Source organism: Harpia harpyja, chromosome 13, assembly GCF_026419915.1.
Source record: "Harpia harpyja isolate bHarHar1 chromosome 13, bHarHar1 primary haplotype, whole genome shotgun sequence".
NCBI lineage: Eukaryota > Metazoa > Chordata > Aves > Accipitriformes > Accipitridae > Harpia > Harpia harpyja.
The window spans coordinates 26,628,630-26,645,988 of record NC_068952.1 but is presented as its reverse complement, the minus strand read 5'-3'; the positions used below and the strand labels follow the sequence as shown (position 1 = coordinate 26,645,988).

The window sequence follows — 17,359 nt, the reverse complement described above, 5'->3', positions numbered from 1 at the left end:
TGTCTTGTTCATAGGCAACCATAAGAATGTTAGGAAGGCCCCCCCATGTGGGAGGGTCACTCCTACATTGTTCGTGAAATCTTCTTTCTCCCTACCTCAGGAATCTTCTACTGACCCTCTCTGGAGGCAGAATACTGGTGTGAATGCAATTGTAATGTCATTTCATAAAGCAATTCCTCCTTTCCTACGAGGAGGGAAGATGAGTAGGACTAAATCAGAAGGGTTATTTTACTTACCAAGGAGATGAGAACTTCGCTTATCCCACCTACAAGCTTAGAAAAAACAGGATGGACTCGCTAACAAGTTGTTCTGCTCAGTTCTGTGTAGATTCCCATACCACCCCCTCAACAGTGCCGTTCTGAGCATCTTCCTGTAGCAATGCGACTGCCATCTGTGATGTGTGGTTTGCTCTCCCTCATCCTCTCCCCAAGGGCAGAACCATGCACTTATTTTTATGCTAAATATATGTTCTCCCCAAGAAGCGCACCACGTCTTGCTGCGATCAATGCACCGCTGACAGACCAGCTCCTGCGCAACGGCACCGTACCCACTCTGCATGCCTGTTCACCCCGCGAAGATACTGGGGACTGTGTGCCTAAGTGCACGGAGAGATGTATGGTGCCAACAGTGCCAAGATGGCAGAGCAGTACAAAACCGAGACATATGGAGAACAGAAAAACTGAGACGCTACTGTGAATGGTAACATGTTGCACAGTTCAAAAGGAAGTTCGCATGAAGTTGCCTCATGCCCCTCCAAATGCATGTCTACTTGTTCTAGTCTGAGTGCACTTCCCCCTCCTAGCACACACTCCAAGAGTACAAACATCTTGTGATAAAACGCAGAATTATGAACACAATACAAAATGTTGAAAAATAGTATTTATTAGCACCCAATTTACATAATTATATGGTACAAATGACACTTACTTGCTGCTGTAACATTAAAGCTGCTCTTAAAAACCATTGCTTATTTCTGGAAGTCCATGTGATTTTGCTCAGCACAGAATGCGGGTACAGTATACAGCTACCCCACTTCACTACTGTCATACCAATACAAATATCTGCATGGTTACCTCAATGTGGTCTCATTTTAAATGGCACACTAACATAAGAAGATCTATATAATTTTAATGACAAAATATTTACTTGACTTATTCAGGCAAATGAATGTAGCTTTAACTATAACTTATCCAAGAAGTTTCACAAAATATGAATTGCAGTGAAAAAGAGAAAATTCAGGGCTGCAGTTGAGCAGCTCAAAAATATACTGGTGTTATTTCAAAATAATCTCCCTCTGAATTTTCTATCTTTGCCATTTTAGATATTTAGGATTTTAAAGTACTGAATTTTAGTAAGAAGTTTAATAGTGTGTGTTTGAAGAAGCATTTTCATTTAAAGGAAAAAATTATACTTTTTATAATAAATGCTTATGAAATCTTTGGAGAACAAATCACTTTTTCACTTTTCTCATGTCCCATGATTAAGAAGCCTTTCTGAAATTATGCAATACATTAAATTTATGGATGCTTACTCCCAAGAAAACTATTTCCTTCACAAGTTCGAAAACAGAATTTCTCACTTAAAATAACATTCACTTTTGTACGACAGTAGCATTTAAACGAGGTAATTTGGTGGTACTGAAATTCTGACACAGCCTTGTACTGAGCCATACACAAAAATTGACAAGCAGACTATTTCTCAATGAGTAGGTATTTCTCATTTGGATCCACCACTTTGCAAGACACTTGAAGCCCAACATTGTTTCAAAGTAGTCATTCAAAACTGGCGTGCAAAATCATAACCTCACCATAATTCTGAAGGGGAGTCTTAATTTCCTTTAGCTGTTTATGTATCGGTCACAGTAGCCTTTTCGTATCAACTGTCATGGAAATGACCCCAAACAGAAGAGGAGCAACTGTAATTACTAGCATTTAAGTGGTTATCACCTGTGGTATCTTCTCCAAAAGAGAACTGTCAGGTAACTCTAAAGTTCAATAGTTATTCTTATAGAGAGGAAAAAAAAGTACATTAAATATAAGCAACAAAGAAAATCCAAACTATGGTCCATAAGGCAAAGAAATTTGTCTTTTTTAACCTGACCATTTCTTTTAAAAGAAACCAATTGAAGATATTTATATGAAATACAATGCAGGTAGCTGACAGGCTGACAAATGTCAACAGAAAATCTTAGAGCAACAATAGTCTTCTCATCATGGGTTTTCTTCTACAAGTTTTTTCAGATGCATGATTCAAGGAAAACAGAGCACAAGACCACTTTTCAGTCTGCTTGGGCTATAAAGGTACAAGAAATGATTAGCTAACATGCTCAGTTTGCATTTCCAGAAAAAGTGCTAACACATATGAGACAATTTTCAAAACCTATGCATGTTTGTAAATGTCTGATTGCAAGGAAACAATTCTAGGAGCCACACATCTGAAAACAAGCTACATCCAAAAAGCACTGTATCTTGATGACAGGAAGAATAAAAAAATAAATTCTTAATGGAAAAATATTAGCTTGAAGTCCATCGTTTATCCCTTATATAATGTTTTTGGCTGCTTTTTGTAATTAATCCAAAAATAATAAAAATATTTGGCTTGGCAACAAGTTATCCCCTCCCTTTCAGAATAGTACAAATTCAGCTGCATAAATCTTTTCTCAATGTCCCAGTCTAATACTCTGGTGTGAGGACCGAGGGTTTCCTGAAACAGCAAGGAAGTAATTTTGGGAGTCTGCAATTCAAACTGAGGGAATGCAAGCAGACCAGGCTTGAGGACCGTGTCAACGCAAGGCTTTGAGCAGCTTAAAAGCACACATGCAGGCATGGTTTAAACGTGGGTGTGATCTCCCAGGATCACAGCATGGCTTGGCAGCACGAGCAGGGCAAAACTAGTTTAACACACAATACTACAAACCAGACTTAATCAGGAAGAAACTTGGGCTAAAAAGCATATATTATTAAATGCCTTTTTAGCTCAGCCATAGTTTGGATTTTGTCATCTAGCAACAAATCTCTCCTGACAATGAACCAGTGGAGACCCACAAATTGTACTATTCAACTGGATTTACACCTTCTGTAGTGGAATTCAGCTTCTCAAAAACATATTAAATGATACAGCACTTCATAAGTTTTCACAACAGACTACAGAGCAGCAAAATTAAGTCAGCAGGTGGGGTAAAAAGATAAATCAGTACAATTAAATGAACTGTGAATAAGGAGGTACAAATCAGCCTTTTGGTGGTGGGAGGAGTAGGGCTGAAGCTGAAACCCCACCACCCTTCAAAGAACACTTTAAGAGAAAATCAATAGTCCTTTATGAAATTTACCCTGCAATGACACTCCACTGCAGATGAGATTTTAAGATTCTCAGAAAATACAGCCTAAAGGAGGATTTAAGTGGGAAGATAAAAACCAGATATCAAAAGGACAGATAACCTGCACAACAGGTATGTTCATTAGCACAGGCAGAGACATAATTTTAAAGGTCTTATTTCTCACCATCCTCCCTCCTGGCATTAGTCCCACCAGCTGAACAAGAGCACTTGCCTGAGCAAGGACTATTTACACAAAGGTCATCCTAGTCCCCCCCAGCTGCCCAGGTGTTTGTTCATTTGCTCTATTGTATGTAATACTATCTTCTACAATATGGGTTATTTCTTGTAAAACATCCCCTATATAACTGGATGGATTAACACTATGGTTTTCATCAGTTTCTCTGCTGCTCAGTAGAAACATTGTGGTCGTTTTGACTAGCGGTTTACAGGTCATTCATTGCAGTAACAGTGTTTGTCTCTAAGCTTAAAGACACTGAGGATGAATCAAGACTGTTCACCTATTGTAACCCTCTTCAACTAAATACATTATTGACTTAGATAAAATATTCTCAATGCCTTCATGTCATTATGGAAAAAGAGAGCTTCCTGAAACATCTGAGTGTTTTTTTCAGGGAAATCTTTGCTTCCTCTCTGTCACTTGATACTAACAGCTATGCTGACCATCCCTACGATGCTCACCAACAGCAGATGCCCAAGAAAACTCAATTACCATGTCAAAGATTGCAACACCTTACATATGGTAAATTGGTTTGTGTAAGTGGTTTACTACCATATTCTGATTTCTTCATTCTTAACAGTGTAGTCCAAAACAATTTCCACTAAACAGCCACAAATTTCAGAATGATTTTAAATGCCATATTATAAGCAGCATCATGTTTTCACAGTTATTCCCATGAATCTTATCAGCTCACCCATAAGAAAACTGAAAGACATACATGCTAACTAAGTCACAAATTACCTGGAACCACTGGTCCCATTCACATCTCGTTTGTATGAGAAAGTACTGAAGGAGTATTTTTTACAGAATGGGCTATTTAATGTGAAGTGAGTCATACAGATGACGCTGTATGTAATATATATTAAATATGTAGATTATGACCAAAGAAAAAAAAAGAAAAGAATGAGAAACAAGCCTAAAATTCTACTCCACTTCCCAAATTTTGTGGGTTTGGTTCAGTACTAACGGACATCATGACACAAAGTCTTAGTCCTGCAATGTTGTTTTTAAATAAATGTTTATACAGAAACAAAAGAGTAGTCCCACTACAGTGTCCGAGGAACTTATCTTTGCATAACTGGGTCCCCAACATGAAGACTATGTTAGCAGAAGAGTAAGTTCTGTTCTTAGAATTTAAGTAATAAGCTATAACAAATCTCTTGCCATCTCCTCATCTAAAGTGACATAGTTTTGAAATTTGAACAATCTCCACCTTTTACTTTGACACAAGAGTGCATAATTTGGAATCTGGATATATACTAGATTTTATCCTTCATACAACCTGCAACCAATTGACAAATAAATCAATCTGAAGAATCATTATGGGAAAGCCTTGATAACCTTGTTACTCTAACCTTTTGAGGTTTTCTCGTTTGTGATATCATCGGGCTAAACTCTGCACTGCTCCCCAGCCAAACTCTCCCATGATGACACCAGTCACATGGAGGGCACATTGGTTCTGGCCATTTAACCCACTACCTATCTCCTACAGGGTACAGCAAAGGGTCTCCCTGCTTCCCTTGCTGTTCAGCACACAATCAAAATGACCACTGCCTACAGATCTTCAAAGTAAAAATACAAATGATCTCATTTCCAGATACCCCCATGCTGCAGAAATTACTTGTTAGATTGCAAACCTGATGCTTCAGCAAAGAGGACTCCAGGGAGAACACTGCTATAGTCTCTTGTACAGGCACAGGGACAACCACAATGGCTGTATTTTCTTCCTTAACTCAACCCATGTTACTAGGTTTTACTAGGTTTACTAGATATTTCACATAGGTGTCAAGTAGGCTCCCTAGGACAGTCTGCAAAGACACTGCCAAACCACAGCCTGCAAACGCTTCCAAATACAGATCTTTAAAGGCATTAAAACAAACCCCAAACCTGCTTATCTGATGGCTATGCCTGCTTTTTAATTTTTTGTTTCCTTTGGGATGGACTAACACTTCTGCCAATCAAACACTGCTCAAATGACACATCAGTTTATGGAAATTGCTGCTCCCCAAAATTACATTGTTAAAACATGAGGAAGGAGGTGGGGAAAGGGAACATCTGTGATCAAACAGGTGTACTGAAAAAGGTGGTGTAACTAAGTCCTTTATCTCTTACACATTTATTCAGAAGGACAAGTTTCTGGTTACTTTAAATTCACATCTGCAAAATGGTGTTGTATGACCTAATCACAAAGCTGTATGGTGAACATCACACACTTGCTCAAACACATTACATATGGGGCTGCTTTAACATAACATTATTTGAAAACATACGGCCTAAAAAATAACCTACAGTGCATGGCATATAGTTCTACAGGCTTCTTGCTAAAGAACATATTTTATCAAAATAAAGATGAATGAGATCCCAAAATATTCTTTGGGTGATTTTCTTACAAGTAGTAAAATCTTTTACATGGTATGTCTAAAGTTTTCTCTTTGAGGCACAAAAAAAAAATATGCAGACACTAGGATTTTGTAAGAGTGAAGAAAATGTTTTCCACAATATAATTATATCTAGAGCTTCTTCCAGCTCCAAATCATTTTGTGCAAGCGTTTTGGTAACTGAATCAAATATGTGAAAGCAAACAGCACAGTGAAGTAAATTAGAAATAAAAATGAGAGTATTTAAACCTAGTGAACCAATTTTCAACATATGGAAGGACTGAAAATTCTCCCATTAAATTAGTTAGTAAAACCAAAATCAGTAGCACAGGCTAATATACAAAAAAGATTATATGAGTTAACCATTAAAAAACGTACCATGTAAATTGGATACCGGAAAAATAGCAAAATCAGTAGCACAGGCTAACATACACAAAAAATTATACGAGTTAACCATTAAAAAATGTACCATGTAAATTAGATATCGGAAGAATAGTAACGGTAAAATGCCATATACTGATGTTGCACAAAAATGCTTTTTTGCAAGAATAAGCCTCAGGTCCAGTTTTGTTTACATCTTCAACAGATGTATGTATCACATTCATGAAGTTACCAATTACATTGAACCAGGAAGAACTGCACATAAAAGGGAAAAAATAAAAATAATTTAGTGCCCTCAGAGATCAGAAGTTCCAAGCTTATAAAACCCAGGATAATCATGAAACAGGAATTAAGTATCTAGCTGCAAAAGGATCATAACAACATACTGAAAGTGAAGAATAAACTTAAGAAGCAACAATGCTCAAAGTTATTTAAAACAGTTGTCAGAAATAAATACGATTTTGGTTTGCGAGACATTAGCCAGAAGACCAAAAGTTTGGTCTTCCTACACAAAAGCATCACGTTAGAGGAAAAAAAATCCAAACAAACAAAAACCGCACTTAACAGATGACCTTCAGACTAAGTCCAACAAATCATGCATGTGGAATGGTGTTGTAGGCACCAAGCTATGGAAAACTGAGCTAAAAAACTGAAAACAAGAAAAAGTTGTGTAAAAAGAGCAGACTAAAAAATAGCTTGAAGAAAGTGGAAAGGAATGGAAATATACAGCTAGAACCAGTGCGTGCCTGCAGGTTCCAAATTACAAAGATGATGAGGAATATGTAAAATGGCACAAAACATGGCTTAGAATACTGGCATGAAGTTACAAAAAAGAACTACTAAACATCACGTAAATCCTCCTGTCAGTGAGATGTAATTGTTGAAATAATCTTCGAAAGCAAGCCTAATTGTTTAGAACATGCATAAAACCTCACTGGCCAAGACAATATTAAAATGCACAAGTCTACAACCCTGCTTTAGCAAGCAGATGGACTAGATAACCCAAATAATTTTTTCATCCCTAACTCCTAGGATGATGTTCAGAAGATCTGACAGGCTCATGCACAATACCCTGCAGTCCTACAAGTATGTGAGCAAGTACAGTAAAAAGACATTGACATCGATTATGAAGACCAGCACAAAAATATATATACTCCACAACCTCTTTGTAAGGCTACATTTGTTTAGTTTTGTTTTTTAAAGGCACCTCATCCTCTAGCTATTGCCAGCTTTTAAAAAAAAAAATCACTTTTCCGTTTGAGCAAGAGCTCAATAGTGAGAAGGAAACATCTTTCAATTCACATTTCAACAGCCACTTCTTACATTCGAATTGTAATCAGAATGACAGTCTTTAAAAACAAGCATGCCGGCCTATTAGTTTTATGTACAGCAATTTAAACAACTGTAACTACATATTGTATTGTGTAAGCAAAAGCACAACATTCATTTCATACTCACACCATTACCCTTTGTATACACAAACTCAAGAGAACTCTTAATACTAAAACATTAAAATGCACCCATGGAGTCTTCCCTTACTAGACACATTTAATACATGTTTACAGTATATATACACGTATATAATATACATAACTTTTAGAATTTTTCAAATAAATCTTTGTAATTTCCTCTTCAAAAAGAAATAAAATAATGACACTGAAAGAAATAGGAGTCAAGTACACAGAACTCTCACAAAGTTGAATGCTCAGTTTTGCAGCCAAGTTTCCCCCTTTCCATCATAACCAAAACACTTTATAAAAACTAAATAATCTGAATTACTATTGTAGTCATCTGTTTCATGGTAAAAGTTCTAATCTTATCTATGGAAATATATTGCATATCAATATGATGAAGTGACATATCTGAATATTCTGAGCAATAAAAGGTATTCCAGGGTATTTTAGCAGTAAATATAATGTGTTGCAGGCTCAAACAGCACAGGTCAACCTTTTATTCTAAATAATACAGTTGATTTAAACTCTGAGATCAGCTTCAAATGTGGTCCCATCCCCAAATGCCACTCTAAAAACAACACAGTCAAACCCTATATTGGTATCTTTCAATGATTCCTTTTTAAAAAGTGTCAGTTTAAAGGTAAAGATTTATTTATCAGTTTCCAGTCTTAACCTCAGGCTGGTATGTGGAAGAGTTGCATTGGGTTCTTTCCTACTCTCATCAGCACCAGAAATCATCTCCAACAGAAATTCTGCCTTCTGTTCCCATTAGAGGAAAACACCAACTTCAGGCTTATCAGCAGTAATAACTCTGATGATGACACATAATAGAAAAGAATCCACTCACCTCCCTCTTTAAGAAGGGATAAAAAGACTACAAGATTGGATTAAAAGTTATTTGTTATTTAAATCAACAGAGAAACTCTGATTACATAAACAAAGCACATCTGTTGAGTAATTATGAGAAGCACTCACTCTTCAGGTAACCTGATCAATGGCACAATATGCCCAGTGAAGTGGACAAGTTAAAAAGTTCCACAAATGGTGAAGCTGGAAAATACCTCTAGAAGTAGCAGAATCTCTCAAACTGATGGAACTTTGTATAGTTCCCACCTATTGCACTAGTAGGACTCATACACAGCATCACGTATAAGTTTAATCTTCAACAGAAATATTTCACTGTTACCCTTAATGCCCAGAATGATATCCTTTTTAGCAGGAACAGCAAGAGGAGATAAATGTTTGATAGTAAAATTGTAGGACAGCTTCTTTGGAAAGGTTTGTGGTAATTTCTTGTGCCAGATCTCCAAGAATAAACAGCATTATAAATCTGAATAAGTTAAATCTGCTACTACAGTATATACAGACTGCTTCAGTCTGTTGTTAATTGGGACTAGACTAAAGGCTCAGCTTCTAGCCACGCGCTAATACAGTCTTCAAAAAATTATGTAATTTTTTTTGCAAACTAAATATTTAGTGTATAACACAGAAGATGTAACAAAAACTTTACTGCATTTTAATTTATGTTAGTAATTTGCTTTCTTTTAATTGCATTTATCTTAGGCTAGCAGCCAGGTGGCTGAGATTAACTATCCACTACTACTCTCTGAACAAGATTTACTTTATTAATACCAAAGGAATGACAAAGTACCTCTCACATGACACAGTAATGAGCATGTGAACTGACACTTTTTCCAGGTGATTTAAGTACATTAAGATTCCTCAATAAAAAGCATCCTAGGAAGTTTCCCTCCTTTCCTACTCCCTGATGCAATTAGACCCCTTCTTTCCAGTACTCTGTTTTATTAATAGAGAATACATAAACCTAGTTTCACCCAAGGCCTGCCTGGACGAAAATTCACACCCTCTGAAATAAAAGCATTTCTTTTGTTTTTTAACTATTTGAAACTGAGAGTTTCCAAGCTCTCAGCACCAGCTGAGCTCACAGAAACCAGAACAAACATCAATTTAGAAAACAGCACCCTGCAAAACTAAACACTTACAAACATTCTCTGAATTACAGGGCAGGATAAGAAGACTCATGCCCTCCTCTCCTCTTTTGTGCAGCTGGTTAAATATATACAAAGCTAGAGTTGAAAGGGAAGCACTCTGTCATACAAACACTTTAGCCAGGGCATCTGCTCCTGCACTGGCAATATAGCATTTGGAGGGGTGGAATGCCACATCATGAATGGACTCATCAAATTTTTTGCGATGAGCAGTAAATTCTTGGATGCAGGTCTTGCTTTCAAGATTCCACAAGCGAATTGAACAGTCATGACCTAAAAAAAAGGGAAAACAGTTGTCTCTTTAATTCTCGTGTCTGCCACCATTATGAGAAAAAGAAAATGAAATCTGAATGTACTTACTGCCAGACATCAAATACAAGCCATTAGGATCAACAGCTAAACTTGTAACTGCATCTAAGTGAGCTACCATGGAGTGGATCAATTTTCCTTTGAAAGAAAAGATTTAGATTATTTTCTGCAATTTACTTTGTTATCTGTATTCACTGCTTAAACCCTACTGCAGTTCACATTATGAATACAAGATCTTGTCCCTGTGATTGAATCATTAAAATTTTGCAAGAAGTAATTCTTTTAATGTTTACAGTCTCAGGAGAGCCACAGTACCACTATCACCAACTTTGTTAGACCTTTGTTTTATGTCTGCAAAACCACCGAGAAGCTGCAATCACTGTGCATTTTAAGTATCTGCCCATTAAGTGAATTAAGCAAGTTCAGGAGTAAGATCTTGACTGGGAAGGAGGGCAGGGGCCGAGTATACTAATAAGCAATGAATATAAACTACATAAGAATATGGGATAATTTTAGTCAACTCAGAATTAATGTTCTATTACAGCTTATTATAATTACAGTAATGATTTCTGTTAAAAATAAGAAATCATGGGTCAAATGTGAGGGTTTTTGTTGCAGAATATAATAAACCAGGGAAAAAAATGCATGGCCGTTTCCTCTCCTATTTATTACAGAACTACATCATCAAACAAATCAGCTATTTTCAGCTTTTTCTTCAGCTTCCATTGGGTCCTTTCACTTCTTGTTATTTAATATACATCTGGAGAGTAGCAACCTTAAAGTAACAAAAATATTGAAAGACCTCAATTTAACTTTTAAGTCAGTGTGACCTGGAAGCAGAGAAGTCACAAACTGAAGATTATCAAGATCCACAGTCAGAATACCAGATTAATACTACCATTCCTATCAAAAAGTCCTTTAAAACCTAAAAGGTTTATAATTACACATCTCAGTGCAACTCTCACTACAAATGAGAAAAAGTATTATAAGCTGTCCAGCTGTTTCTGCAGAAGTCAGAGATCTAGAGAAATACAGTGGATCAAATTGAGAACGATGCCTACAAGGGAACTTCTACCTCCAAGCCATCAGGCAGAGGTCTTGGAAGCACTAAAGGAGTGCCAGAGCTTCCTGCCCTCAGATCAAAATAACACAGACAACATAACAGAAGAAACATGAACATAAGCACAGGAAGATTTTGAAAAAGATTCCTTTTATGTGAAGTATTGATAACTCCCATATATAAGGCATTTTAAAAGAACGGACAGAGGATGATGCAGGTTCCTTATCACTATGCCAATAAAGTTTTAAGTGGGCTGGCAATCTTTGGGCTCTACTGGTGATGAGAGACTTCTGTTTCAGAGGATATCCAATTCTTGACATCCCTCAGCATTTATGTGAATAATATTAATCATAATGAAATTCCATTTATGTTTTATGTTATACAACTGCTATAGGATCTGCTGAAAAGATGCATACCTGTATTGTTGTCGTAGAATTTGATGTGTCTGTCTTCATGAGCAGTGATACTAATTGGAAGAGTTGGATGGCTGATGACTCTGTTTATCTGACAGGAGGAACTGACTGCTAAGAAAAACCCCACACATATCAATACATGTAAATTGCTAAGTTCTTTGAAATACTGCTACTAAGAAATAAATATGCAATCAATCTTATTTGCAAAGTAATTCTTTCCTTTATATAATTGAAATTCTCAGCCAGCATCTTATGTAATGTGGTTTACTCTAAAATACTTTCCAAATTACACACACACAGAGGCATATATAAACCATATGTATGAGTGTAAATACGAACAAATAAGGTTCAACTTTTGGCCATGATTTTAGATGGGTGCATCAGCCAAGAACGTGAAGCCAAAAAGTGAGTGAAAATACCTTTTCTGCACTTCCCCACCTCCACATTCCTCCTCTTGTAAAGCCAAACTTTCTTCATATCATACAGACAGTACAGGAAAATTAACACCACAGGCAGTATGTTTCCAAGCAAACAAGATCCCATGCCCTTACCCTCACAGAGCAAAACCCACCTACTACTATTTGATATACATGGATTAAAATTCTTATTGAAGGATGTTAGACTATTCATAGGAGAGCCACTTTCCTAGCCTTCAAGAATCTTGAAATATCATATATATATACACACACCCCACACACACTCCCCCCCCCCCCCCCCCCCCGAAAAAAAGTATAGGACTTTTTTGATTAGAAATCTAGGCATTGCTGTGACGCACAGCCTAGTGCAAGTGTGGTCTTAAGAGGCATAATTACCACAAAAACACAAATAGCCACTCCACAGAGCAGCAAAATACACTTATCTTCTTTCATGTGGGAGTTGACTGTATTTAGTTAAACTGCTGCCAAAGAACACTCACATCATCTAATCAAAATTCTTACTAAAATAAACAAAATAGAGTACTACTATAGGACCACTTGCTACTAAGGTGGTAAAGACATCAATTTACGTCTTTCTATAAAAATCTGAACTGTCAAGTAGTGTCAGCATCCACAGGACACTTCAAAATTATGGAAGTGCAAATTAAGGAAAAAACACATTCATATTAATAAACCCCCCTAAAATTACTAAAAGCACATGAGACTGCATCACAACCAGCTATCCTCACAGTTTTAAAATGCCAAGTAGGGTGAGGCTTATACTGAACAGCGGAATCCCTAAGTGGTGGTGGTAGGTTATTTCAGGTGACTCTTGCCTAGTTCTTGTAGAAATAATATTTTTTTTTTTTTAAATAGATGTAAGCTTTATAGTACTGTTACATAGTTAAATATACTAAACAGGGACTGCTTGTTGCCATACCACAGTCTCGTTTCCTTAAAGGAATATTACTGAATTACAGAAAGGAGGAGGTGGTGAAAAAAATAGAAGGAAAAAAAAAAAGAAGAAAGGTAACTTCCACTGAGTAGAGATAACTGATCAAAGACTTTTTTTTCAGACAGGAATAAAGATGTGGGTTAAAAAAGGAAATCCTGCACAGTAAGGAATAATATAAAGAAGGGAAATGGCACTTTTCATTCCCTCTTATAAAATGACAGAGTAATTTAACTATTTTAAAACAGACAAGCAAAGCCAACAAGAAGGGCTTACTCCCTTTTAAAAATATAATTAAATGGTAGAATTCAGTTACAAAACTTTCAGGGGAAAAAATTATCAAATTTTTAAAAAAGACTGAAGTTTATATTATTAACAGGCTATCATTTTAGCCTGAATATGAAACTTCATGCTTCAGCTCATTCCTGTCTCTTTTCTAATGCCAGGGTAAAATAATTTACTGATAGCAGGCTCCTTACAGTCTCCTCTAAAACTTCTGATATTGGCCACTGCCATGATCCAAGGCATTATATCGGACCTTGTGAATACTCTTCCACTGGAGCTTTGCTTTTCTCCTACAGTGAAAACTTCAACTAAAGCCCAACTGCAAATGAACCAAGCGCGTATATAAAACTTAGAAAAGGGAGGAAAATAAAATAGGAAAAAAGAATCCACACACACAAACTCCCAAATTTTTAATAAATTCAACTTTAGATTTTCCTGATATTACCTCTATCTTGCAATTTTGACTACGGAGAGAATGGAAATCTTGAAGCCGCAAAGATCATTAGGCTGTATAGAAGAAACCTGTGCTTTTCCTTGTGCTACTGTTCCTTGAAGAGGAACTCAGATAGTGTGGGCTTGTTTCTTCTACCTTCATTCAAAAGTACGTGTACTCTTCTGCTACTGAAATACCCACAAGGTCTGCTGTAGTAGTAATAATTTACTGTTACATTTCAAAAACACAGCTTGTAACATAATTCATGTTATAATTTTTCATGACACTGCCTAATTGGAAACACTGAAAAGACTATCAACAGTATCGATCTTAAACAAGCTTTTTTTTTTTTTTTTAAAAATACATACTAGTATCCACACTGGACTCCAGGGTAAGAATTCGTTGCCGTGTCTCCATGTTAAAAATGCTAGTGTGTCCACTGTTAAATGATGCTACCATGAGGCTTGGGTCACTGCTCACAAGATCTACTGACGAAGGGATTCCCATTTCTAGAAAACAATGTAGAGAACATTTCCATAAGATTTAGTTGGTGTAATGAAAACCAAAAACCAAACAAAAAACCCCCAACCAGTAAGCACTTTAATATCATAAGGGCCATGATTATGAAAGGAAATGTTACATTTTAAAATCTACATTATGCCAGTCTAAACAGATTGCCCTGTATGATCACTATTTTAATCCTATTTTTCTGTCATACATATCAACATTCTTTACTAAGATGCTGTATCTGGAACTGCAGCTGGACAGAAATCTACTTTGAAATTAAGAAAGTAAGAACACCCTGACCCCTTTTCCTTCCTTTAACTGTAAGACCAATTCTCAAACAAACCTCCATTGCATCAAGGACATAAAATTGAAGTGGTAAAACCATCTTCATGACAGATGATTAATGTTATTATTAACCTGGGCAAATTCAGAGCTTAAAAAACTCCAGAGCTTTCCAGGTGCAGGTTTTATATGCTGACACCATCAGCATGGAAAGTTGCATAAATACATTATAAACTCATATTACAAGGCTTCGTCCATCCTGCCTATTATGATATACATCTGATCTTCTTACACTGTAGCTACCTGAGCACTATAGGACAGAAGGCCAAATCAGCAGAGCTTGGGTATAGAAAATATCCCTTAGGAATTTTCTCTTCGAATGTCCTGTTCACCACCTGCTATGTGAAAGAACACCACCGGTTGCAACAGATGCCAGGAGGAAGAGGTAGTGTGAAACACTGAATGTTAAGCAACCTAATGTCCATGGATCCGGAAAACGCAGGAATATCATCACCTCTTTCTAAACCTAAGATTCATGGGAAAAACATCTTTTTTGGACACATGACCTCAGGAATGGCTGGTCAGCAATGGTGGTAATTATCTAGAGGTACTCCAAAAAAGCCAAAAAGGATTGGTGTAAAAAGAAAGCATGTATTGTTTCTGAAGTGACCTTTTCTACCACTGCCACGCCTGCTTATCTGCAGCTTCCTGGTAAGCCTACAATGGTTAGTCTAAAGGACTTAAATGATGACTGCTAGATATTTTAGAGAGTTTGTTCGAGGTTCTCAATAAGCCATAGGAAAACTCAGTTTCAAAGGAGGATCTTTGAATTTCACAACTGGGTTTCATTCCAGTTTGGAATATAAAAAAACCTAAGATCAACTCTGTGAGGCAAGAATACTCTCCCTCCCCCCCTTAATTTAATAATTAAAAACCAAACAAACAAAAATCGAAACAAAACAAACAAACAAAAAACCCAAACAAAAAGAAAACACTACCAGGAAGTTTTCAAAGTAGACTGGTAGGCAAGCTGGCAGCAAACCAGTTATGTTTTTCACAGAACCCTGCAGACCTTTGGAAACACAGTTCTGCAAGAACTAAAACACATGAAACATTTCTGGTTTGCTCAGTCTATTTTAACTAACACGTAATGGCAGATCCGACCAGCTTTACACCGTAATTCAGTAAGTCTGTTCAGTTATGTTGAAGTTTATTTTGCCTCAAAGTTGTTCTGAAGAGCCAAGGAACTGTCTTGGTTCGTGGGTTGCCTTTAGGACCATCAGCTCTAAGAGAGTTTGGCAATGTCAACAGGCTCATTCTAGAGCGCTTAGACAGCAACTTCAAGCAATTAGGCTCTCAACAGTAGGATTTTGATTTGTGCATGACATTTCAGTAACTGGAGTTAATTTTTGTGTAGCAGTGTTTAGGATTGACTAGGTTATTGCTATTTAGTTAATGCACAAACTCAGAAATTCAACTAGAATATCTGTGTTAGAGGCACAAGGAACATAATCTGGAAGGTACAATGACACGGGCCTGAGACAAAGCACTGGCTACTCCAAACCTCTGTTGGGGGAAGAAAGGGTTTCTTTATTCTGGACAAACCAAAAGCAAGGGCCTAATGGAAACTCAGTTTGAATCTGAACTATGGAGTTGATACATTATACTCCATGGTTTTAGTAACATCAGCAGATCATCTGCAGCAGTTGGCTTTTAGATGTAAATGACTGTCCCCCTGTGTGTAGGTATCTATTCAGCTGGCGTCAAAGGAGAAGGGATCCAAAATTTACTCTTCCCAAAAACATTCATAACAATATAAAATTCAGCAAATCAAACAAGAAAGATTTCTATTCAGTAGCCAAAATTATGGCAATCTGAATAGTGATGCTCATGCACTTTAAGGTAGGGCAATTTTCTGTACCTTGATTATCATTAAATATATTGAGAGCTGGAGCAATTTCTGTAGCTTTCCATAGACGTATAGTGCCGTCTGCTGAACAGGATAGCAAACGCTGGTGTGCTCCACTGTAAACGAGACCCCACACTGCATCTGTATGGCCTACAAAAGCACCCCTTAGAACAGAAGGATCTGCGAACAAAACACAAGAGAACACATTTCAAAACAAAATTTGAATTAACTCAATAGTTGTATCTTGGTCTGTGTTTATGGACCAACCTTAAAAAGCCAGTCCATAAAACAACCAAGACCAATCAGGTCATATCAATACAGAAGTCTCAATTATTCTTGTATGAAGATGCTTGAATTTCATCAGCACATGTGGCATTCAGTTACACAGTTTACAACTAATGGAACAAAACAATTTCTCAGCAGAAGGGGCAGTATCAAAGTTTGAAAAACACACTTTGATTTTAAAATTCACTCTCAAAAAAACATTAATGGAACATCAGTCCCTTTTTCCCAAAAGCCAGCTTTGAGGCCAGCCGCATCTGAAGCTATGAGAAGTGAAAAATGTTTTAAAACACAGACACAAGGCTGACGTCCGTTCAGATCTGGTAAATCTTACCAAACTGGGCCTTTTTAGCTGTTTGCAGGCAACATTAACAACTTTGGTCTCAGACTATACAACCTCTTTTTATCTCAGCTGCACAGAGATTTGTCGAAGAAAAGAACGTTAAAATACATATTTGCTGTACTTGCCAAGTATCAGGTTTAGTCCTGTACTTTTTCAACCTAGCTGTTTCTCAAAATTGTGATGAGATCAAGGCCTTTTTAAAGAAACTGACAAATTCTATCTTCTTATGAACCAGGATCAGTACTAAAATAAAAATTTACTAAAAGTAATTGAAGCCATTCAATTTTATCTTTTAAATTCTCAAAGAAGCATTACCTACAAATTTTACTATTTTAGCCACATAACATTAATGTCACTAAATGTATCATTCACTGGTGTGTGTGACAGCAACG

The 17,359-nt window shown here is 36.7% G+C and overlaps 1 protein-coding gene across 4 annotated transcripts in view; it reads right to left on the bottom strand.

Moving 5' to 3' along the window:
* Nucleotides 1-864: 864 nt before the first annotated feature.
* Nucleotides 865-17,359, bottom strand: part of STRN (striatin) — a 74,623-nt gene continuing 58,128 nt past the window's right edge. For 3 of the 4 annotated variants that reach the window (XM_052805336.1, XM_052805339.1, XM_052805340.1), the window contains 5 exons: nt 16,355-16,522; nt 14,013-14,153; nt 11,562-11,669; nt 10,137-10,223; nt 865-10,049 (listed from right to left, as the gene is read on the bottom strand). In XM_052805336.1, the coding sequence (XP_052661296.1) occupies nt 9,880-10,049; nt 10,137-10,223; nt 11,562-11,669; nt 14,013-14,153; nt 16,355-16,522 (674 nt within the window). In that variant the 3' untranslated portion in view covers nt 865-9,879. The remainder of the gene's footprint in view (nt 10,050-10,136; nt 10,224-11,561; nt 11,670-14,012; nt 14,154-16,354; nt 16,523-17,359) is intronic. The other variant, XM_052805337.1, reaches the window with a different exon arrangement.